This window comes from Callorhinus ursinus, unplaced genomic scaffold, assembly GCF_003265705.2.
Source record: "Callorhinus ursinus isolate GAN/ISIS: 27379988/994484 unplaced genomic scaffold, GSC_fseal_2.0 scaffold6, whole genome shotgun sequence".
In the NCBI taxonomy this organism is placed as follows: domain Eukaryota; kingdom Metazoa; phylum Chordata; class Mammalia; order Carnivora; family Otariidae; genus Callorhinus; species Callorhinus ursinus.
The window spans coordinates 11282065-11307898 of NW_027397068.1; the positions used below are offsets into that span (position 1 = coordinate 11282065).

Consider the following 25834-nt stretch of genomic DNA (forward strand, 5'->3'; position numbering starts at 1 on the left):
GCCCAGAAAACTCTACTCTAGGACTTTTGGACTCAGTACTCTAGTCTGGGGACTTAGAAGGAAAAGGCTCCATAGTGGGAAGGTTAATAGGACATACCTCCTAGTTGCAAAGAACTGAAATCCAGGAGCCACTTTCAGACAGTCACCTCGGCCAGGAATCAAGAGCTCTCCATTCTCCAAGAGAGGGATCAGCACAGAAACCTAAACCACAAAACCCCACTGATAAAACTATTAAGGAAGAAGTAACAAAAAACAAACAAACAAAATACCCTCTCTCCAAACGATGAGCACATCCTTATATATATATTCACAGCATGAACTGGGATCAAAAGGCAGATGGGAATGTCTGAGCCACTTACATTCCAACAGAACGATTTATTCATTCAACATTCACTAAGTGCCTTCTATGGACAAAACCAAGCCAGACACTAAAAATCCAGACATGGTTATCACTGGATTTCTAGCCCTATAAAACTGAGCATTATGACCCTAGAAATGATGTGTCAACTAGACTCAAAAAAAGTGGGGGGGGTCGGGGGAACCCTAGAACATGGTAATCAAACTGGGAGGTCCTGTCTGGGCCAATAACCTCATTACATCTTTACTTCATCAGAATCTAAAATCATCACAATACACATGTATTTATAGCCACTCCTTCCCCTTCATATTTCCCTAAACCTACACACACACTCTCTCATTAGTCTCATCCAAGAGGGGAAAGTCCTTATGCAGGTACTTTAGGGTTCATGGTAAAAAAAAAAAAAAAAAAAAAAAAAATTAAAACCAATCTCAGGAAAATCTGTCCAAAGGAAAAAAAATTTCATTCTGCAATACTTTTTTTTGTCATACTTTACAGAATATAGAGGAAACATGGACTGCTTGCATGCTATTTTGATATACAAAGAAAAATAATCAAAACGAAAATATACTGAATGTATAATGAAACAAAGACAAACATGCTCTTATTATATCCTCTCTTCATCTGTCCTCAGCCTGCTGTTCTACAGATGCCATAGCTGGGAAGCAGAGTCTCAGAGTTTTCAATGTATCTGTAACATGGGTAAGACGTTAAACTATTCTTGGAAAGGTTATGAAAATGATCACATATCCAACTATAGTAGTTCTACCTTATCCACATAGGGTACATTCCAAGACCCCCAGTGGATGTCTGTAACTGTGGATAACACAGAAACCTACAAATACTATGCTTTTTCCTATACATATACACCTATGATAAAGTTTACCTTATAAATTGGCAAGGTAAGAGATTAAAAAGAATAATAAGATAGAATAATTTTAACAATATACTTGATAGAAGTTATGTGAATGTGGTCTCTTTCTCAAAGTATCTCATTGTACTGTATTCACCCTCCCTGTGGAGATGTGAAATGATAAAATGAATACGTGACAAGATAAAGTGAGGTGAATGGCTGAAGCATTGTGATGTAGTACTAGGCTACTACTGACATTCTGATGATACATCAGGAGGATCATCTGCTTCAGGATCACAAGTAACCATGGGTAACTGAACGGCAGATAAATGGGGGCTACTGTACTCAGTGAAACAGTACCAGCAGAACTTTATCAATTTTCTATCAAACAAAAGACCAGCTAAGTAATCATACCTCAAACCAGATAGGTAGGTAATCATGAATGAGCATCTCACAAAACATACCATCTCTAATCAAACACCTAAGTTATTTATTTTTTTTAAAGATTTTATTTATTTGAGAGTGAGAGAGAGAGAGAGCATGAGCAGAGGGGAGGGGCAGAGAGAGAGAAGTAGACTACCAGCAGAGCAGAGCCCAACGCAGGGCTCAAACCCAGGACCCTAGGATCATTGAGCCACCCAGGCACCCCAAACACCTATGTTATTTAAATTATCTCCCCAAATTACTATTAACAAAATGCTCTTCAAGGCTAGGAAATCAGGGGCACCCGGGTGGCTCAGTCAGTTAAGCCTCTGCCTTCGGCTCAGATCATGATCCTAGGGTCCTGGGATCAAGCCCCTATAGGGCTCCCTGGGCTCCCTGCTCAGCGGAGAGTCTGCTTCTCCCTCTCCCTGTGTCCTCCCCTCCCCAGTACTCTCTCTTGCTCAAATAAACAAATAAAATCTTTAGGGGAAAAAAAAAGACAGGAAATCAGCAAATAATTAGTGAAATGACATACCACATCTAAAGGGGCATAGTCAATATCCTCCAGAAGGATCCAGTGTCCCTCTGTGGCTGCCTGTGTGAGAGTACCAGGTTGCCACACAAACTCTCCTGGGACATCTGTGCAGCGATACATTCCCAACAGCATCTGCAGGAACAGGATAAAGTAATTACTGAAACCACACATCTAAGATGCCAATGCCACAGCCTTTGATTAATTTTGTTAAACTTCTATATGGATATAAGCAGGCACCTGATGTTTTTACACCATGGTCCCATCAGTTATGAAAAAGACCAATAACTACTCTCATTTTCCCTTAGCAAAAAGAATACTCTAACGCAAACATTTATAAGCATGCAAACCCACCAAAATTTGCTGTTTCTTAATTACCTTACTGTCAGTCTGATCTCCAAGCTGGACTTTAAGAAGTTGAGGGGGTTTCCGTCTACCTGTCATTGCACCTAAGTGTTCAACTAAGGAAGTTTTGCCACATCCTATTGGTCCTTCCAACAACACAGCATTCTGAGAAGCCACTGCCATAGCCAGCATCTGAAGATTTTTGCAGATTGAATCAACCAGCACGTAAGACCTAAAGGCCAGCTCCTGTTCACGAGAAGAACTCCTATTACTAGCCTAAGGAGGCAAGTGAAAAATAAAAGGCATGTCAACAGTCTTTCCTCCAAAGGGCACAGGTAAATTCCTACAACGTTTCCACTGACCTTTACATAAACCTCTAAATAAATTAGTAGTACCAGAACTACAGTAAGAACAGGTATGTTATCCAAAATAAGGATCTTTTTCCTTTTGACAGAATTTGCTAACAAATGGATGGAGAGTCTCCCAAAGTTTGAGAAGCCAAAAAAGTTGACACACAAAGGATGGGGGCAAACCTCATCTCACAACTGAATTTTTATTTGTTTTTCTTCCTCTCACAACATTCTAGGATTTCATATCTAAGATCAAGAATGCACATGATATATTTATCAGTCAGGGAAATATGGACACTAAAAGGATACTTTGTATTATAAAAATGTTATATATTTTTCAAGTTTAATAAAGAATAATGGCTTTTTTAGGTTATTTTCCTTTATACACATAGACTGAAATATTTAGGCATGAAATGATGTGGTATCTGGGAGTTGCTTCAAATAACATGGTTTGGAGAGAATGTGCAGAACTATAAATGAAACGTAACTGATCATGAATTTATAATTACTGAAACCAAGTGATGGGTACATGGGGATTCATTATACTACTATTTCTACTTTGGAATATATTTGACATTTTCCATAACAAAAAGTGAAAAATAATAATAATAGTGCTACCAGTATGTTTAATGGGTATAGAGTTTCAACTCTGCAAGATGAAAAAGTTCTGGAGTTTTTTATAAAACAATGTGAATATATTTAACACCACTGAAGTGTAAAATTAACTGTTTAAGATGACTGGGGTGCCTGACTGGCTCAGTTAGTACAGCATGTGACTCTTGATCTCAGGGTTGTGAGTTTGAGCCCCACATTGGGAGTAGAGTTTACTTAAAAAAAAAAAAGGTTTAAATTTTCAGGGTGCCTGGTGGCTCAGTCAGTTAAGTGTCTGCCTTTGGCTTAGGTCATGATCCCAGAGTTCTGGGATCAAGTCCTGCATCGGGGGGGGGGGGGGGGTCCCTGCTCAGCAGGGAGTCTGCTTCTCCCTTTCTCTCTGCCCTTTCCCCTGCTCATGCCCTCTCTTTCTCTCAAATAAATGAATAAAATCTTTAAAAAGTTGTTTTTCAAATAATAATGTACCCAATATAACATAGGGAAAAAGATCTTTTAGAAAAGTGGAATTTTAAGAACTTTTAAGGAATAATAACTTCTCAAACATGGCTAGTCCCCTATAGATATGTAAGGACAAAAAGAGTCAGGGCTGGAAGTTTTTTTTTTTTTTTTTGGTAAGATTTTATTTACTTATTTGAGAGAGAGCACAAGCAGGGGGAAAAACAAAGGAACAGACTCCCTGCTGAGCACAGAGCCAGACACAGTGCTGAATCTGAGAACCCTGAAATCCTGACCTGAGCCAAAGTCAAATGCTTAACCACTTAACTGACTGAGCCACCCAGGTGCCCCAGGGCTAGAAGCTCGAACTCTCTGCAGGGCTATTACTCTCACCAATTTAGCAGGCCATAGCACCATTCCATACTTCTGCCCCAGTGCCTTGTCACTGCTACTCAACATCACGCCCACCCCAGCTAGAATCCTTCCCTATGTTAAAATTCTAATGCCCCTAACCTAAGCTATGTTAGGAGAGTGGTTGGGGTTGGGAGGATCTTAGTGACTAGAGGGAAACACAAGGGCCTCTAGAAGTGCTGGTGTCCTAGGACTGGTTACATAGATATTTTCAGTTTATGAATAATCACTGAGTTGTGCATTTAAGATGTGCATTTTTAATGCATATTATGCCTTTTTTAATTTTAATTTTTATTATTTTTTAAGGTTATTTATTTGAAGTAATCTCTACACCCAACGTGCGGCTCAAACTCACAACTCCCAAGATCAAGAGCCACATGCTCTTCTGACTGAACCAGCCAGGTGCCCCTTATTATGCTTTTTTTTAAAATTGTACTGCCCAATGGATAAACCAATGTTTCAAGGAAGGACCCAGGACAATCTCCCAAAAAGAAAACTGGGTGAATGTGACCATTACATAAAGTGACAACTGACTAAAGACTGCTGGGGAAAAACAGCCTGGCTCCCAACAGTTTCAGGTTACAGAGCTAGATTATAATCTATAAACCTTTCATAAGTGTGGGTCTGGAGCCATTTTCTTGGAAAGAAGCTCATTTCATATGGCAGAGGGAAGTTCACTACAGTTACTAGCCTCCCATACAATGAGCAAAAAGAATGTTATGACAGAAAGAAGTTGCTGGGAGTCATACTTGGGCCTAGTCCTGTCTCTGCCAAAGGGCAGCCCAAGGGTCGCCAGGCTAGTCATTCTGCCTTTGTTTCACATAAATATGGTATCACAACACGTGCTACATAACGTCACAAAGAGAATATATGGAAGAGCTTTGCTGAAGTTAAAAGCCTCATATGGGCATCATTAGGTTTCTAATTTAACATCAAAGAGAGACAAAGGAAATATCAGAGAAGAAGGCCCTGGGTAAATTTTTCTTAATCTCTTCTGAATACTTCTGTAAATGGAACAGCAATTTGGCAAACTCAGTTTGACTCACACCTATCACACAGAGCCCAGTCAAGGAAAAAAAGCACACTCAGTGTTTAAGAAGGGGAAGAGGACACACACCCTACTAATGCCCACATACCTGCTCTCCAGGGACTGCTGGCTGCCCAGGCAGCACCACACCACAGATGGCAGTCACTCTGGAAGAGAGGTCAGCTGAAACAAGATGTCCCTGTAAGTACTGCAGCTCCTTCTCCTTATGCCAAAGGGAGGTTTCTGGATTAGCCAAAACCAAAGCCTTCTCCAAGTCCTGCAACTGGGCCTCTTCTAGTAACCTGAGGAAAATGAGGATCTCATCAATTACTTTAACGCACAGCAAAGCCACATCAAGATCTCCAGGAATCCTCTTACCTCAACCTGAAATGGATCAGCTCCTCACTATTAAAAATCTTCTTAAGGAATGATAACTTATGTTCCTCATTCATACAGGTGACCAAAGCAAGACAATTGGCTGTGTACCTGGAGAAAATCAAAGTATATAAACTCAGGATAAGCAGCTGATTCTCAAGAATAAAGAAAATTTGCTAGCCAACTAAACACTAAAAAAGGAAATCTTAGGGGTGCCTGGTTGGCTCAGCTGGTAGAGCATGCAACTCTTGATCTCAGGGTGGGGAGTTCGAGCTCGACGCTGGAAGTAAAGATTACTAAAATAAACAAACAAACTTTAAAAAAAGAAAAAGAAAAGGAAATCTTATGGAATTAATATAATACATTTAAGAGTAGAAAACACAAATCAGGCATGATGAATTCACTTGACAGAACCTGAAAAAGGTGGAACTCCACTAGTATCACCTCATTTTCCACTAAAGAGACACATGATTAAGGAAAGGAAATAAGAACCCAAAAGGTACCAGAACAAAAATAACACATTTTACATAGCTTCCTTTCCCTCCTCATGCACAGAACTCTACACTCCCTCTATCATCCCCACACTTGAAACACAGGAAAAGTCCAACAGCTACACACCAGCGGACCAAGGTGTCATGGCTTCTGAGGAGAGGGACACACACACTCCAGTCCCAGAGCTCCCGGAACACAGACTGCTCTTGCTGCAGAAACTTGTAAGCTGCTTCCATTAGGTCCCGGAGCTTCATCCGCCTGCGCCCATAGCGGACTGGATTAGCATCTGAACTCTCTAGGAAGAGTCTTTGAAAGACTGGAGAAGTGTCCTTGAAATACCTCAGGGCAAACCTTCAGAAAGAGAGAGATTATTTTCATTTGTTGGCGAGGACATCAAAGTATACATCTCCACTTTGAGACAGGACAGCAGAATATAACAGGAATTTCCAAGGGTCTGAAAGCAAAGAGACAAATACTGAAGCTACTTAGTCCTAAGATGGTATGCTGTTTAAGTTCAGGAACCAGGACCATGGCATGAGATATCTGACAGAATACAAAAACCAGAAGTACTCATCCCAAGTGTTTTCTACTGAAAACCCACTCATCTTCAACAAACATTTATTGAACTTCTCACTAGGAGCCAGACTCTGTGTTAAGTACCAGGGATATAAAACCAAGGAGATACTATCCTGGACTCCCCCAGTAACAAGGAAGATAGTCACTTACAGGAACAACAAGAGGCACAAGAAAAAAGATTCAACTAAAACTGGGGGAGTCCAAAAGAGACACTTTGGTTGCATCTGAAGAGATGAACAGATTTTCATGAAGCACAGAAGGAAGGCAAGTAAGATTGCAAAGAAGGACAAAAAGCTTCAGACAGAGGGCCACTGGGTGGCTCAGTCAGTTAACTGTCCAACTCTTGGTTCAGGCTCAGGTCATGATCTCAGGGACGTGAGACTGAGCCCTGCGCCAGGCTCCATGCTCAGCACAGAGTCTGCTTGGGAATCTTTCCTGCCATTCCCTTCACTCACTCTCTCTCTCTCACACACACACACACACACACACTCTCTCTAATAAATAAATAAAATCTTAAAAAAAAGAAAGAAAGAAAGCTTCACACTGTTCTTTACATATTCTGGATATTGATCCCCTATCAGACATATGATTTGCAAATATTTTCTCCCAATCTGTAGGTTGTCTCTACATCCTTGTTTCCTTTGCTGTGCAACAGCTTTTTAGTTTGATGTCCCATTTGTCAATTTTTGCTTTTGTTGTTTGTGCTTTGGTGTCATCCAAAAAATCACTGACAAATCTAGTATATGAAGCAATCTCTCCCATCAGCCTGTTCCTGAACTGCATTCTTTTATAATAACTTGGTAAACTAGTGGCCAGTGACAGAATCCCCCAAGAGCCCATTGGGAATGCGACAGAGCAGCTGCAGGAGCCATTTGAGTCTGTTTTTCAGAGCACCTGTACTGAAGCACCAAGGAGGTATACCCCAGACTCCTGGCTCAACAAATCCCCAAATATAAAACTGTAATTGGGGAATAATGTAAATTCAGGAGAAGGGTGGGAAGGCTTGGACTTCTACAAGCAAGCCAGGCAAACAGGAAGAGAGGTTTGGTAAATTAACACTTGTGGTATTCTGAATGAGAGTGGACAAATGAGACTTAGAAGATTCAGCTGTTGCTCAGAGGAGACCTGGCAGAGTAAGAAAAAGAAAAGAGATTTGGGAGGAAATACACCAAACTACTAACAACAGTTATCCCTAAAATGTAGAATTTCAGGGTAAAGAAGACTTTTGCTTTTTGCAATTCTGTATTATAATTTAAATTTATTACTTTTATAATTAAGGGGAAAAAAACCAGGACTTTTTTTCTTCACAAGGATGCTGTCAGAATAAGTACAATAACTCTTTGGGGGAAGAGAGGCTGGTATTCCACTAGCTCAGAGGCAGCTGACGTTGGCAGCACATGTGGGACTAGGTGGGCAGTAACAAGCATGCAGGCAGAGAAGCAGTAACCAAATGGTCAACCTGACCCAGGAGGTCTTTGAGGAAGATAGGGGGAAATGAGCAGAGTGCACTGGCAATGACCCTACGTTTGTGCAGCAATGGGAGGAAGAGAATTGTGGTCCGCTCTAATTATACAAAAGGGAGACTGGTCAATATTCTCTCCCAAACTTACTCGACTACATCACCCTTTTCTCTAAAGACCCATCATTTTCAAGGAGTGCTCTAAAATTCTGATCTCAGCAATGATGGATGGACCAATAAAGCATCTTTAGCCAGAGAATAACATTAGTTTTTTTCCCTAAAGAATATTCAAAGACTGAGGAGAAGGGTCTCTTTCCTGGAGGAAGATGAAGAGTCATAAAGTCCAAAATGCAACAAGGAATACCATCCAGTTAAACATCTAACCTTGGATGAGCCACTCACTTGGGCAACTCATCACAGTCTTCCCAGCATCTAGAAATAAGACCTGTGGTCCAGTTCCGGCTCTGACACTTAGAACAATTTAGGTAACCTCTCTAAAGATTTAAAATAAGATTTTACAATGATGTTGCTGAAGATGTTACAATATAAAGATTAAAGGGTGCCTGACTGGCTCAGTCGGAAGAGCATATGACTCTTGATTTCAGGGTTGTGAGTTCAAGCCCCACACTGAGTGCAGAAAGTAAATAAATAAACTTAAGGGAAAAAAAGAGGAAGTGGTCCACCACTAAATGCAAAAAAGATTAAAAACATATACCTACATACTTAAACACTATAAAATCCTGTATAAGTATATATTATTACTAAAACAACACCATTGTTTTAAAATCCACATTCCTAATCACCACTACAGATCCACAAATTTCATGCCCAAGGATGTTCAATGTCATATTATATGTCAAAAATTCGAAAATAACCTGGGGCACCTGGCTAGAGTGTACAACTCTTGATCTCACAGTTGTGAGTACAAACCGCATGTTGGGTGTTGAGATTACTTAAAAAAAATAAAATCAAGGAAAAAAAAAGAACTTGGAAACCTAACTAATATGTTAGAATAGAGAACACATCAACAGACTGGGATTGCTTTCCCGGAGTCCTTACAAAGAATCTGTTAGAGTAAAACATATGTTGGAGGATTCTAGATGCAAAAACAGTATGAACAAACAGGAACAAAATGGTAATTATGTGAGGTGAAAGATGTCTTAACTAACCTTATTATGGTAAATATTTTACAATATATACATGTATCAAATCACTATGTAATATACCTTCAACTTATACAATGTTATATGTCAAGAAAAATATATTTCAATTGTTATCTCAATAAAACTGGGGGGGGCACCCAGTAATGAACAAATAGCATAAGGGAAAAAAAAGAAAAAAAAGAAATGCTTAAGACCACTGAGGTACCACACGGAAGCCTCAAACAACACCTTGAGCTCAGAAAGAGGTATGTACCCATAAATGAATGGCAAGCATTAGGACCCTAGGGAGACTGACTGAGTACCTTCTCTTCAGTCTCTTTTTTTTTTTCCTAGATTTTCACTGCTATCCTATTTCTTTTCTCTTCATTCTTCCTCTCCTTGCTCTTCCTCCACAATCTGCCACAGTACAAAATTTTCTGATTTCCAAGAGGGAAACATTCATTCCTTTTTAGTGATTTTCTTCCTCCCCTTAAGTATTTGGCTCACACACCTCCATCATATTCAATTGTTTGCAAAACACAATAACCCATTATATTTGTCTTTTTTACCCACATGATGTGGTCCTGAGCTTAAAAGAAGGGTCTCCTATGACTATATCCTATATTCTAATATAGGATATATAAAAGATTCAACTAAAATTGGGGGATCCTATCTAAATATATTTGGTGTATTCCTAATACATTAGGTATATTTCCTCTACAGAGAAAATTTGGGGCACATGTTGAATTAATCAGCTATAATTCTTAAAACTAAAAATCAAAATCTCATTCTACATGATTGTCTATAGTTTATTGTACAACATGCATTGATTCGTTTACACACAGCTCTTTTTTTTGCTTGTTTTTTAAATTACTCTATCACAGGCACTTTTGTAAACTGCATCATATAATTTTCGGAATGAAATGGGAGTGTAAATAAAATATACAGCCTTGGCAAAATGAAAAGAAGAAAAAATAGGGGTGTGCTCACACACGCATTCAATAAGAACATAAAACTTGAAGCGGATGGGAAATCAGACATAACTAATCCATCATTTTAATGATTCTCAAACACAATCCAGAAGCACTCTACCACAAAGGCTTAGGAGAAATGGGGGTTCAAGTTATCCATACGTCAATCTCAAATAGTAAGTACAGGATAGTCAGCACACCTTATGAAATGGTACCACAGACAAGTACATCTAAATGATTACAGCACTAAGTAGGCCACAATCTCAACCCCAATCAACCCACAGCATATGTTCCTAATTACCAAGTTTAACATTGATATTTGCTGTGTATTTTCTAGTCCCATTAACCTGGGCTCATTTTTTCCCTCCCCTTTTAGAAAAGCTCATACAAATTATGGCTTTCTCCCAAGCCTTCATTTCTTATTCCCTTCATTCAAGAACCAGATTAGAGATCATAGTTCCAAGAAAGCCAAAGTGTACTTATTATGTTGATGAAAACTAATAAATAAAAGATGGATATAACAGATATTCTTAGGGGCACCTGGATGGCTCACAGTCATGACAGCGAGTCCCGCATCAGGCTGCCCGTTCAGTGGAGAATTCGCTTCAGATTCTTTTTCCCTCTCCTTCTTCCCCCTTTGCCCCTCCCCAGTTGCACAGGCTCGTGCGCAAGCACTTTCTCTCTCAAACAAAATCTTAAAAAAAAAAGAGAGATACTCTTATCAGTGCACAGATATTATTCAACTTTAGAATAAAAGTTCTTTTTTTTTTAATTTTATTTATTTATTAGAGAGAGAGCGAGAGAGGGAACACAAGCAGGGGGAGTGGGAGAGACAGAAACAGGCCTCCCACAGAGCAGGGAGCCCGATGCGGGGCTCGATCCCAGGACCCTGGGATCACGACCTGAACTGAAGACAGACACTTAATGACTGAGCCACCCAGGCGCCCCTAGAATGAAAGTTCTTACTGAGTCCCGCATAGGGCTCCTTGCTCAGAGGGGAGCCTGGCCTGCAGCTCCTCCTGCTTGTGCACACTCTTTCTTTCTCTGACAAATAAATAAATAAAATCTTTAAAAATAAATAAATAATAAATAAATAAATACACTTAAATCGCCTTATATGTCTCACCAGATGATACAATCCTTGAAGGCAGGGAACATGTCTTAGCCATTTTTCCAGGCCTGTCTTGATGGCCAAGACTTAAAAGAACATAGTAAATGGTCATTAAACTGAGCTGGATAAAGGGATTCTGTTGTGATCATTTTTATAAAACAGTACTACTTATCTTTCTTCTTTCTTGTATTTCCCTTCTTACCTTCTTCTCAACTCAGACTCCTCCTTTACTTCCCAGGAGACAGCTGGTTCTACAACCTCAAGGAGAAATACGAAGAAAAAACTGTTACTCACGGGAGGACATCAGGATGGTTACAGATGAGTTTGCTCATTGACACACAGAGCCGTTCGTGTAGATCGTGGTTGACTTGGCCTCCAGCTTTAATGGCCTCAGCATTCCTTTCCAGCAAATCCAGAAGAAGAGGGCGCAGCTGGCGACCAACCAGCATAGTACAGTCTTTATCCAGAAGTAATTGGGCTAAGGTATTCAGGATACACTGGCGATCTTGAGGTGTCCAAAACTGAGAAGGGCAAAACAATGTATCTATATAAATGCTACTCATTTGTACTGCTGCAGAAAAGCAAAAATCCTAGCTTGGAATCAAAACATCCAATTTCCAGACTTCATAAGTGAATTTATCTTATAAAACACAATGGGGGTTTTTGCAATAGAAGATCACAGTGAACTTAAAGTAAAAGGCTGTAACAAAGAGTCCACTGGGGTTTGAGTGATAGGACTGATACCTGAATTCCATGCAAAATGCTACACAGCTTTCCTGAAAAATAATCTGTTTCATGGTTTCAATACTTCCCAGAGAATCCAGTGTTTCCCCCAGCTCCTTTGCTCTTGAAGGAAAACAGAAATTGCATGGGAAAAAAAACAAAACAAAACCCCTACAGTTAGTATGCAAAACTGCCAACTCTCTTGAAGAAAGGATAGAGATAAATCAATTCCAGAAAATGAATGAGGATATCCCTATGAAGGCTTCAACCTCTAATAAATAAACAAAACAGAATCCAAAGGAGACGGCCACACTTTGATATGCAAGATGAAATAGACCACAAAATTCTAGTGCCTGGGCTCAGAATGTCCGTAAGAGCAACAAGGAAAACTGAAAAAGCGTGTAAAAGGTCTCATATTGCTAGTGTGCATGCAGATCTATACAACCTTGCTACTGACAATGGGACCTCAGGTTTAAACTGATTAAGGGTCATACCCTCTGACCCAGCAAATCCAATGCTATGAATTTATCCTATGGAGTTTCACACTAAAGTTATCCATAAGAGTGCAGCTTGAACACAACCTAAATACCATATGCAAAAATTTAACAATTTTTTCCAAAATTATCTCTCAGAAAAGGTCACCTTACACCTGACCTCTTATGAAATCTTCCAAAATATAAGGGCATTCACTCATAAAACAACTAATTCTGAATAAAGCACTGATGGGGGAAAGATGTTACATTGGAACAATTTCTATCAATATTAGTCCTACAAGGAAATTTAACAGATTTGGTCATGATTCACAGAGGCATGATATGACATTTTCAACTGCCGAATGTCCCTATAAACAAGCCCACTAAAGATATCATTTAAAAAGTATACAGTAGGGGTGCCTGGGTGGCTCAGGGTCCCAGAATCAAGCCCTGCATCAGGCTCCACGCCTAGCATGGAGTCTGCTTGAGGTTCTCTCTCTCTCTCTCTCCCTACACCCTTTCCCCTGCTCACTCTCTCAAATAAATAAATACAATCTTAAAAAAAAAAAAAAGGTAATCTGGAAAACGATGTTAGAATAAATAGATATTTAGCCTTTTTTTTTAAAGTAAACTCTATGCCCAACGTGCGGCTCCAACTCCTGACCCCAAGATCAAGAGTCGCATGCTCAAGGGCGCCTGGGTGGCTCAGTTGGTTAAGCGACTGCCTTCGGCTTGGGTCATGATCCTGGAGTCCCAGGATCGAGTCCCGCATCAGGCTCCCTGCTCGGCGAGGAACCTGCTTCTCCCTCTGGCCCTCCTCTCTCTCTCTCTCTCTCTCAAAATAAATAAATAAATCTTTAAAAAAAAAAAAAAAAAAAGAGTCGCATGCTCTACTGACTGAGCCAGCCAGGTGCCCTCAGTTATTTAGCTTTCTAAAAACCAACTTAAATACATACATACATACATAAATCTTCACTGACATATACTTTACATACAATAAAATGCACCCATTTATAGTTTGATGAGTGTTTTTTTTAATATTTTATTTATTTGACAGAGAGAGACACAGCAAGAGAGGGAACACAAGCAGGGGGAGTGGGGGAGGGAGAAGCAGGCTTCCTGCTGAGCAGGGAGCCCGATGCAGGGCTAGATCCCAGGACCCCGGGGACCATGGCCTGAACTGAAGGCAAACGCTTAATGACTGAGCCACTCAGGCACCCCAATTTGATGAGTTTTGACATATGTACACACCCATGTAACCACCACCCAATTAAAGTATCAAACCCAAAGTTCCCTTATGTTCCTTGGCAATCAATCCCCTTGACTGGCAACTAATAATGATTTTATGACCATAGATTAAACTAGTCTACAACTTTATATAAATTTAGTCATATAGTACATGCTCTTTTCTGTCCAATTTACTTTGCTCAGCATAATGCTTTTGACAATCATCTGTGTAATTAAATGCTTCAATAACTTACTCCATTTTATTACTGACTAGTTTTTCACTATGAACAAACCACAACTTTATTACCCATTTGCATGTTGATAGATATCCTCATTGCTTCACTGTTTCTAGCTATCATCAAAGATGATATCATCAAAAATGTTGAGAATTTTTTCAAGTGTTTAATAGCCACTTATTTATCATCTGTTCAATCTTTTCTCCATTTTTGTAAATGTTCTGTATCAGCTTGAGGAAATTTTGTTCTATTCCTAACTTGTGTTCTATTCCTAGCTTGTTTTTCTTGAGTGGGTTTTGGTAGTTTGTATTCTTCAAACACTCTTTGATCTAAACTGCTTAATTTATTAGCATAAAATTGTTCATATTAATCACCTATCTTTTTACTCTTTTTAGAATCTGTTAACAGTGGCATTTTCATTCCTAGTAGTTTGGGTCTTTCCCATTTATTCTTGATCAATCTTTGCAAAGACTCACTTTCTGGCTTTACTGGATTGCTCTATTGTTTGTCCGTTTTCTATTTCACTAATTTCTACTCTTACCTTTATTATTGTCTTTCTTCTACTTATTTTGGGTTTAATTTGCTCTTCCTTTTCTAATTCTCTAAGGTGAAAGCTTAAAAAATATCACTGATTTCAAATGTTTCTTTCCTAATATAAGAATTTAATGTTATAGGGCGCCTGGCTGGCTCAGTCAATACAGCATGTATGTGACTCTGGATTTTGAAGTCATGAGTTCAAGCCCTGTGTTGGGCTCCACACTGGGCATGAGGTCTAATTAAAAAAAAAAAAGAATTCAATGTTTTGAAAATATGAATTTCCCTCTAAATACTGCTCTAGCTGCATTCCACAATTTGTTTAAATTATCATTCGGTTCAAAATACTTTCATGGGGACGCCTGGGTAGCTCGGTCATTTAAGCATCTGCCTTCGGCTCAGGTCATGATCTCAGGGTTCTGGAAATGAGTCCATGTTCGTCGGGCTCCCTGCTCAGTGGGGGAGTCTGCTTCTCCCTCTTCCTCTGCCCCTTCCCACAGCTCGTGCTCTCTCTCTCGAATAAAATCTTTTTTTTTTAAAGATTTTATTTATTTGACACAGAGAGAGCGAGCGAGCAAGAGAGAGTGAGAGAGAGCACAAGCACAAGCAGGGGGAACAGCAGGCAGGGAGAAGCAGACTCCCCGCTGAGCAAGGAGCTGGTGGTGGGGCTCAATCCCAGGACCCTGGGATCACGACCGGAGCCGGAGGCAGTCGCTTAAATCAACTGAGCCACCCAGGCGCCCCTCAAAAAAAATCTTAAAAAAAAAAAAAAATCTCTGATTCTTCCAGTGATTTTCCTTTAACCATCTTTTTATTTTCTCTAATTTTGTTTTTTAATTTCTAACATTTAGGGATTTTGCCAGTATCTTTTTGGGGCTTTTTTTCCCCTAATTCCAGTGGGGTCACTGAATATCCCAAGTATGGTTTTAATTCTCTTAAATTTATTGAGACTTTTTTAATGGCTCAGAATATGCTCTATCTTGGTAAATGTTCCAGATGAGCAGAACATGTATTCTATTGTTATTAGGCACAGCACTCATAAATGTCAAATAGGTCAGGGTTGTTGATAGTGGGTCTTCCACATGCTTAGTGATTTTCTGTATTTGTTCTATCAATTTTTCAGGATAGAATGTCAAAGTCTCCAACTGTAATTGTGAATTTGCCTGTTTTTCCTCTTCTGTCACTTTTTTTTTTTAAGATTTTATTTCTTTATTTGACAGAGACAGTGAGAGAGGGAACACAAGCAGGGGGAGTGGGAGAGGGAGAAGCAGGCTTCCCACAGAGCAGAGAGCCCTATGTGGGGATTGATCCCAGGGCCCTGGGATCATGACCTGAGCCGAAGGCAGACACTTAACGACTGAGTCACCCCTTCTGTCACTGTTTGATTCACATATTTTGATCTTCTGTTATCAGGTGTACATATATTTGAGGTTTCTTTCTTAATTTTGCGCTACTGATATTTGGAGCTGGATGATACCTTGTGAGGCTATCCCATACATTGTAACATATTTAGCAACATCGCTGGCCTCTAAACACTATATGCTAGAAGCAACCCCACCACGACCAGTTGGGACAACCAAAAATGTCTCCAGATTTGCCCTTGGCGCAAAATTACCCCAGTTGAGAACCAGTAGGCTGGATTAAAAAATACTTGAAACAAAAAATGGAAATAAGGTTGACAGGAAAAAGAAAAAAAAAAACAAAAAGTTCCTTTTAATAAACTTTTATTTTTGGGGCACCTGGCTGGCTCATTCAGAAGAACATGAGACTCTTGATCATGAGTTCAAGCCCCATGTTGGGTGTAGAGATTAAATAAATAAACCTTTTTTTTTTTAAAGAAACTTTTAAAAATTTCAAAAACTAAAAAACACCTCATATACCATATACCATTTTAGAAAACTTGGATTATTATCTTGGAGACAATGGGGAGCTTTTATACAGGATGGGGACAGAGTCAGATGACTTATTAATGATAATTATATTAAATAACCAGAAGAGGGAACCTAGAGAGAAAAAAAGTAAGTTAGTGGTTGCCTGGGGGGATTTGGGAGAGCACAGCGATGCAGTGGCAGGGGCAGGGGTAGCTAAAAGGTATGGGGGTTCTTTTTGAAATAATGAAAATGTCAGGTTGCCTCACTGGCCCAGTCGAAAAGAGCATGCAACTCTTGATCTCAGGGTCATGAGTTTGAGCCCCACATTGGATGTAGAAATTACTTACATAAATTTTTTAAAAATTAAAAAAAAAGAAAAATGTCTAAATATCACAGTCTAAAATAAACTGTGATAACAGTTGCGCATATCTGTGAACATAGCAAAACCACTGAACTGTACACTTAAATAAATGGATGAAGTATAAGGTATGTGAATTGTATCTCAATAAAGTGGTTTTTAAAAATTATTATTATTATTAAAGCTCACATGTACTGATTATTTACTTTATGCCAGGCACTTTAGTAAGCTCCTCACATGCATTATCTAGATCTTACAACAATCTTATTTATAGCAATAATAATTAACCACTTTTATAAACAGTGCTTACTATAGTTTAGGCATCTAATTCTCCCAGTAACCCATAAAGTGGTAATATTATCCCCATTTTACAGATGAGGAAACTGAAAAATAAAAAAGGGGTTAAGGTCACAAACCTAGCAGCAGAACCAGAGTCCTTGCAACTATTTAGCAGCTGCCATATGTAATGTATCAAGAAACTGAGACTCAAGAGAGTTAAGTAACTTGTTCAAGGCCCCAAAAGGAATTAAGAGACTAGATTTGCTCTTCAGCCATACTTGAGTTCCAGTACCTTAAGCACTCTGCTCTTCCTGAGCGCAGTGATCAAGGAGGTAAGGGATGTGTGATACTGTCATTTATAAAACATTTTTTTAAAGATTTATTTATTTGAGAGAAAGAAAGCTTCGTGCACATGGCGGGGAGGGGCAGAGGGGCAGAATCCTCAAGCAGACTCTCTGGTGAGCAGAGCAGGACCAGGGCTTGATCTCACCACCCATGAGATCTCAACCTGAGCCAAAACCAAGTGTGGGACGCTTAACAGACTGAGCCACCCAGACTCCCCATGACTTATAATAGTACATTTTCCTAAAAACCCTTGGAATTTCCTGTGAGGAGAGTGATAAAGGTGTCATTTGTTATGTTGTTATGTTAAGGAGGTGAATTTTAAGAGGTTTTTTTTTTTTTTTTTTGGTTTTAAAAGTAAGTTCTGGGCCCAACATGGTGCTTGAACTCACTACCCAAGATCGAGAGTTGGCATGCTCTATCAACTGAGCCAGCCAGGTGCCCCAAGGTAGTATATTTTGAAAGACCCAAGGATGGGGACTGGTTGTCAAGAGAAACAACCAAATGATTACAGTGTTGGAACTTTCAGTCCTACCCCCACCTCCACCTCACAGGCCAGGCGTTGGACACTGAGTTCCAACACTAATGGCTAAAGAGTTCATCAATCATACCTATGTAATGAAGTCTCTATAAAAACCCAAAAGGACTCGATCAGGAGAGCTTCCAAGTTGGTGAAGACATGGATATGTGGAGAAAGTGTTACCTCTGGGGCGCCTGGGTGGCTCAGTCGTTAAGCATCTGCCTTCGGCTCCGGTCATGATCCTAGGGTCCTGGGATCGAGCCCCACATCAGGCTCCCTGCTCGGTGGGAAGCCTACTACTTCCTCTCTCACTCCCCCTGCTTGTGTTCCTGCTCTCACTATCTCTCTCTGCCAAATAAATAAATAAAATCTTTAAAAAAAAAAAAGTGTCACCTCTGGAGAGGGCATGGAAGCTCTGCACTCCTTCTCACATACCTTATCCTATGCATCTCTTCCATCTGGCAATTGCTGAATTATATTCTTTTATAATAAACCATTGATCTAGTAAGTAAAATGTTTCTCTGAGTTCTGTGAGCCACTCTAGCAATTTAGTCAAATCCAAGGAGGGGGCTGTAGGAACTTCCAATCCACAGCCAGTTGGTAAGAAGTGTAGGTGACAACCTAGACTTTTTTTAAATTTTTTATTGTTATGTTAATCACCATACATTACATCATTAGTTTTTGATGTAGTGTTCCATGATTCATTGTTTGTGTATAACACCCAGTGCTCCATGCAGCGCATGCCCTCTTTAATACCCAACACCAGGCTAACCCATCCTCCCACCCGACAACCTGGACTTTTAATTGGCATCTGAATTGGCGGTGGGGGAAGTTTTGTAGGACTGAACCCCTAACATGTGGGATCTGATGCTATCTCCAGGTAGACAGTGTCAGAACTGAGTTAAATTTTAAGACACCTAGCTTGTGTCTGAGAATTGCTTGGAGATGTTGGAAAACACACATACTGGAATGGAGTCAGAATTATAGGATGGTGGTGGTAGTAGGGATGAAAAGGAAGGAATAGATTCAATATTGAGTAAATAAAACATGGAAGACTTGGCCATATGTGAAGGAAAAGGAGTGAAAAGAATGCGGACACTCAGTTCTCTAAAGTGACTGGATAGAGAGAAGGTGGTGTCACCAGCTGAGATAAAGAACATAAAAAGAAACACAATCCTAAAAAAATTCTTACTTCAGATCTCAACTGCAATGAGAATCATGTTTTCAAAAGTCTTTGCTTTCTAATAAAACTTGTTTTGTTTCCAAAAACAGGAGAAAAAGAGAATGGCAACACAAACAACTCTTCTGAGTCAAAGTCTTGAAATGATTACTAAGAATGGTTCAAGGAACAAACCTGAAAGACATCTCAGATAGGACAGAATTTGACAATGTGAAGCAAAGAAAAGAGAGAAGCAAAGGTCTCCTAATCTCCTTAATTCAACTGAACTTTCGAGTAGCTTTCAAATCCAATACTATTTCTATACAATCTCAGAATCCAAATGAGTAGTTCTCACACTTTTGTGTGTCAGATTCTCTAAAACTTTATCTATTAAAGACTACAAACCATTTCCCCACCCCACTCCCAATACATAAACACCAATTTTACATCCAGTTACAGTGGTGTGGAAACATAAATCTCCTGTTGCTGGTCCATGATCGCCAGATTGAGAACTTGTGCTCTGAATTCTAAAGCCCACTTACAAAAACTACCTCCAGCAACAGTCCATAACCCAGAAGCCTGTCACCAGAAGCTCAGCTCATACAAATTGATTCTTTTTTCTTAGTCCAACCCATCAAAACTCAGTTTTCTTTCTACAGCTCACCATTTGTTTAGTGATTTCCTTCACTGGGTCTCAGAAGCCAGAAACCCCAAGATCTTTGACTCCTCCCTCCCCTTTAGATTTTCAGTTTGCTGTCACCAAACAGAAATGACTCTCATGTTAGTTCTCTGCTGCTCCAGACCGAAAATACTCTCGTTGCTTCCTAAGCAATGGGGTATTTCCACAACGCACTTATGACTGAATAAATAAGTTATAGATACCGGAGTTAGAAGAAGAAAACCCACATTTTCTACTCTCAAGAAGCTCAAAGATATTGGGGGAGAGGAAGCATAAAATAGGAAATTAAAATGCAACGTGAAAAAAATGCATGATAAAGGTCCTCAACTCAAACAGCAGGGAGTCGAGAGAAGGCTCTTAAAAGGTCAAAAACCCATTTCCTAGAAGACTCTAATTCACCTAATAATGCCTATGGTTAATGTTACACAGTTGGCACTAGCTGTCTTGCTTTGCCCTTCGGTTGTTGTGTTTATGAACTCTCTCCAAAAATAAATGCTAAATTCCCTGGGGGCAGAGACCGTAACGAATTTCTGTCTCCTCACAGAACCACACCGCGCCTAACGCAAAGCAAGAACGCAATCAATACGTGTCAGCCGGCCAAAACTATGGGATGGGGCAGAAAAGAAAAACAGTCACCCAGACGAACAGGGGTGGCTTAGACTTGGCACACTAGAGTAATACACATGTCAAAAGGGCAAAGATACAACCTCAATTACAGAAAAACAAACCACATTTCTTTTGGAAGGCCACGTCTGCCACAGAGTGCTGCAAGGGTGGTCGGCTGGTGGAGAGAACCGAAGGGTCTCTCAGATAAACACAAAAGGATTCTTCCAATTTCCTCAAACACGCGCGGACGTCTCCGCCCCTGGCCAGCCCTGGGGAGGGGTCCAGGGTGACAGAACACCGCTACTCTCTTCCCTTAAAGTAGCGCGTCTCGCTCAGGGCTGCAGGGCACGCGCGAGGGGAGCGGCTGGGGTCTGCCCGGCAATTTCCCTCTCCCTCCTTCTTTTACCTGTTTGGCCAAGAACCTGCCCAGTTCGCTGCGGCTCTTCTCGTTCTTGGCAGCGAGTAAGCGTAGCGGCGCGGCCGCCACCTCCAGGAAAAGGTGCTCCATGACGGCAGGCCCTCTGTCCCCGGCGGCCACCAGCGCTCCCTACTTAGCGCTCGGATCCCCCGAGCCGCTGAGGTCCCGCACCGGAGGTGCCAGCAACTACGCCCCCAGGGAAAGCACCCCGGCTGCCCCGCAGACACCGGGAGAACTGCAGCACACGTGGGGGAGCACGCGGCGCTCTCCGTCATCAGCCCGCGACCACGACGGCGACGGCAGGGCGGCCCCAGCCCCGCCCCCTCAGCAGCGGAAACAGCGGGAGTCACCACCGCGCCAGTTCCGGGAGTGCAACAGAAGCGGACTGCCGTTGTGATCCGGGTCTCTTGGGTACAGTCCTGGTAGGTTTCGGAGGCAAGGTGTGGCGGCACAGCGAGACAGTAGATTCCGCTAGGCCGGAGAAGCGAGGGAGCTCTCAGCCCACCATGCCTCCCTCCTATGGAAGTATGACAAGCACGCCCCTTGCGGTATTCGTAATATAAATATTGGAAATAAGTGCTCAGTTAGGGAATATTTAAAGTGTGGTATATAAGTTATAGAATATTAAGAAGCCGTTAAAAAGAGTGGACTAGAACTTCACATTTATGTGTAGTTCAAGAACAAGCCAAAATAATGACAGTCAGGCTAATGGTTGCTTTAGAGAGTATTGACAGCCAGGGGACCTGAGGGAACATCCTATGGTGATGGAAATTTTTCATTATCTTCCTCTCGATGGTGTTACGCTGGTAGAAAAATTTTTAAAAGCAAAAAACAACTGTACACAAGATTTGTGCACCTTGTGTAAATTATGCCTCTAAAAAGTGTTTTAAAAAGGGGTAGATCTCTAATAGCAAGTTATACTGATTCAGTCTTTTAAAATAAATGTATTTGAATTTGAATTTTTTCCCCTAGGGTTTGAATGTTTGATTTTGGGGAAATGCAAACTCAAGCGCAGAACTTTCAGAACTGGGGAACTATAAAAATGGGGCAAAAAGCATTTCCAAATAAATAATATTTTTTAAAATTTCCAAGAAAATTGAGAGGGTTCCCTGAGGACATAGTACAATGAATGAAAAATTACCCACATTTGAGGAATTACTCATTTTTTTCCTCTGGGTATCTCCCATGTATATGTGAAGCGTACACATTAATACACGTATGTATGTTTCTTTCTCGTTAATCAGTCTTTGACAGGGTCTTACCCGAGAACTTGGAAGGGTAAGGGAAAATTATTTTTCCTCCTCTACACACCCTTTCTCAGATAACCATAAGGCAACATTTTTGGGTGGTAGAAATGTTTCAAGACTATATTGTGGTGATGGTGGCACAACTCTATAAATTGAATAAAGTCATTGAATCTCACAATTACAGTGGTGTGCGAATTTTATGGTATGTAAGTTATACCTCAAAAAAGCTCTAAAAATAATAACAGTAATCGGCAAGGAATAGGGTATGTGTAAGTACAGATGAAGCAAGATTGGCAGTATATTAATCGTTGAAACTGGATGTCAGGTAAAGAGAGTTCATTATACTCTCCTTTCTACTTGTGTGTGTGTTTGAAAATTTCAATAATAAAAAGTAAAAGAATATATATTTTTTAAAAGACTACTAGGGTCATGTCAAAAGGACTCAGGTACTAAAGAGTAGGAGAATATGCCACTTAGGCATGAAAGAGTTTGGGATATGCCACCCCAAATTATGCCACTTTGGCATATTGATTATTTTGAGCTAAAGATGCTTTAGAAACAGGAAGGACTGACTACCCCTCCCTTTTCTACCTAAAGCAGGCCATAAAATTTCCCATGAGAAAAGTACCCTCTACCTTTTACCAGGAATAAAAGAACACACTTATTACCAGAGACTGGTAATTGACACTGAGTGGGTGTGTACAAACAAACTTACTAAAATAACCCTTATCTTCCACTAGTTTTCCCTCCATATATCTTCTAGTCACTTTCCTACAATTTACTGCTCCTAGCCCAAACCCCTTTTGTCTTGTCATTTCTTTACAAATTTATTTCTTATTTTTCTAGAAGGTATGTAAGCTTTCTTAAGCTGAAGGCAATTGAGGAGAAACAGATACAAAAGCTCTCTGCCCTCCTCTTATTTGCCTAAAAGCAGGATATAAGTTTCTAAAAGTGTCCTCCTTTGCCCTCTCTATCAAGAAGGACAGAAGTTAATCACTGGAGACAACTGTAGACCTTTATTAGCACAGAGACAGCCTCAGAGGAAACTACATAACAAACCTTGCTGAAACTAGCTATTATCTACCATTAGTTTCTCCATATATTTGCCTTCTCACAATTTGCCACCCCCAGAAGCTCAAAGTTCTTTTCCTTTGTCTTGTCACTTCTCTAAAAATTTATTGTTCTTTTTTTTAAGATGCTATATAAGCCCAGTTTTTTTTTTTAAAGATTTTATTTATTTATTTGAGAGGGAGAGAATGAGAGACAGAGAGCACAAGAGGGAAGAGGGTCAGAGGGAGAAGCAGACTTACTGCTGAGCAGGGAGCCCGATGTGGGACTCGATCCCGGGACTCCAGGATCATGACCTGAGCCGAAGGCAGTCGCTTAACCAACTGAGCCACCCAGGCGCCTCTATATAAGCCCAGTTTTTAACTACCTCTTTGAGTTACTGGTCTCTGAGTACTCCCATGTGTATGCATGATGCACGTGTTAATAAATTTGTTTGTTTTTCTCTTGTTAATCTGTCTTTTGTTAATGTATTTTATCGGACGCAAGCCAGAAAACCCAAAATGGGTAAAGGAAAAAAATTTCTTTTCCTCCCTTACAGTACCAATTTAAAGAGGCTCCTACTGACGAATGATGGTACAATTTGAGCTTCAATAAAGCTAACAATTGCCATGAATTGACACATATTATATACATTTAAATACATGAATATGTAATTTTTCTTTTTTTTTGAAGATTTTATTTATTTATTTGTCAGAGAGAGAAAGAGAGCACAAGCAGGGAGAGCAGCAGGCAGAGGTAGAAGCAGGCTCCCTGCTGGGCAAGGAACCCAACGTGGGACTAGATCCTAGGATCCTGGGATCATGACCTGAGCTGAAGGCAAATGCCTAACCGACTGAGCCGCCCAGGAGTCCCTGTAATAATATTTTAAAAAATTGGTTACCTTTGGAGTAAGAAATCAATCTTGAAAGTTGGTAAATAAAGAGAAGATATCAAAAATTTATCCTGCCTTCATATATGAATTTTACTACTAGGTACCCAAATAAAAGATAATGAGAAGTGTGTCTTCATAAAAATAATACAGCTATATTAAAAAGAATTGACAGAATTAGGGCACCTGGCTGGCTCAGTTGGTAGAGCATGTGACTCTTGATCTCGGGATTGTAGGTATGAGCCCCATGTTGGGTGTAGAGATTATGTAAAAAAAAAAAAAATTAAAAACAAAGGAACTGGCAGAGGAAAATATCAACATTTTCCAACCCCCCAGTTAATCAAGTAACCAAGGCATTAAGTATCAGTGGCTGTTAACATCACAAAAGGACAAAAAAAACAGACTTTAGGTTAACTGCTGATAAAAGAACATAATACCACCTAAACTATAGTCTTGTCAAAAGTATCTGGATCTAGCTGCCAATGTGCAGAAAATAAAGAGAACAGAGGAATATGTTAAACTGCAACATGAATATATAATCAACAAAATCCAGACTGTTAGGAGATTCTATAGATCAAAACAAGTTTTTCAAGAGATAAATTTAAAGGAAAGGTATTGGAGGAGGGGTGCCTGCATGTCTCAGTAGGTAAGCGTACAACTCTTGATTTTGGTTCAGGTCATGATCTCAGGGTCAAGAGATGGAGCCCCACATTGGGCTCTGTGCTGGGCATGGAGCCTGCTTTAAGATTCTCTCTCCCTCTCCCTTGGCCCCTCCCCACCTCTAAAAAAAAAAGATATGGGAGGGGAAACTATAGATTATAAGAAACTGCTTTGGACTGAATGTTTGTGTCCTCCAAAATTCCTATGTTGAAGCTCCAAACCCCAGTGTAATGGTATTTGGAGGCAAGGCCTTTGGGAGGTGATTAGGTTTAGATAAAATCATAAGAGTAGAGTCCCAATAATGGGATTAGCACCCTTTCAAGAACAAAATAGAGCCTCCTCTCTCTTTCTGCCAAGTGAGCATCCAGTAAGAAAGTTACTGCCTACAAACCAGGAAGAAATTTTCACCAGACACTGAATCTGCTGGCATCTTGATCTTAGACCTCCTAGGCTCCAGAACTGTGAAAAATAAAATTTTGTTGTTTAAGCCACCAGTCTATAGTGCTACAGCAGCCTAACTAAGACTGAGACTTATGAGACTTTAGCAAATTTTTATAACAGGCAAAACTAAATCATTGTGCCTGGAAGTGCACACTTGGTTAATCAAACCATAACAAAATGCAAGGAAGTTTTTACTGTGAAAGTCAGGATCGCAGTTTTTGGGAGGAATGGGGCTGTGATTGGGGTAGGGGTTATAGAAAAGCTTCTAAGTTTGATTTGTGACCTGGGTGGCAATTACAATGATATTTACCTAATAATACTTCATTAATCGATGTTTCTATTGTTCTACAATATAAAAGTTTTTTTAAAAAATGAATACAGAAAATATAAACAAAAACTAAAAAATTGATTCAGACTTCAGTACATGTCAGGGTAAGAGTTCTCATTTCTCCCAGGCACTCTGTCAAAGAATTATTTGTGCCTTGGGTGCTTGGCTGGCGCAGTTGGTGGAGCATGCGACTCTTATCTCAGAGTTGTAAGTTCGAGCTCCATGTCCAGTGTAGAGATTACTTAAAAAGAGAATCTTAAAAATTTTTTTTACTTGTGCCTCATTAGGATATCAGAAGTGTTACATGAAGTTGAGAGAGCACTGA

The 25834-nt window shown here is 40.1% G+C and overlaps 1 protein-coding gene and 1 long non-coding RNA gene across 3 annotated transcripts in view; one reads left to right on the forward strand and one right to left on the reverse strand.

The window, feature by feature from the left end:
* MDN1 (midasin AAA ATPase 1) overlaps nucleotides 1-21132 on the reverse strand; it is a 158028-nt gene extending 136896 nt beyond the window's left edge. For both annotated transcript variants that reach the window (XM_073893610.1, XM_025862627.2), the window contains exons 1-8: nucleotides 20886-21132; nucleotides 11767-11993; nucleotides 6340-6564; nucleotides 5725-5832; nucleotides 5456-5648; nucleotides 2545-2787; nucleotides 2170-2301; nucleotides 98-201 (exon numbers count right to left, since the gene is read on the reverse strand). In XM_073893610.1, coding sequence (XP_073749711.1) covers nucleotides 98-201; nucleotides 2170-2301; nucleotides 2545-2787; nucleotides 5456-5648; nucleotides 5725-5832; nucleotides 6340-6564; nucleotides 11767-11993; nucleotides 20886-20987 — 1334 coding nt within the window. In that variant the 5' untranslated portion in view covers nucleotides 20988-21132. The remainder of the gene's footprint in view (nucleotides 1-97; nucleotides 202-2169; nucleotides 2302-2544; nucleotides 2788-5455; nucleotides 5649-5724; nucleotides 5833-6339; nucleotides 6565-11766; nucleotides 11994-20885) is intronic.
* LOC141372965 (uncharacterized) lies at nucleotides 684-2692 on the forward strand. The gene is made up of 3 exons (XR_012378499.1): nucleotides 684-732; nucleotides 993-1060; nucleotides 2556-2692. It is a non-coding gene; the product is annotated as an uncharacterized lncRNA (long non-coding RNA).
* Nucleotides 21133-25834: the final 4702 nt, after the last annotated feature.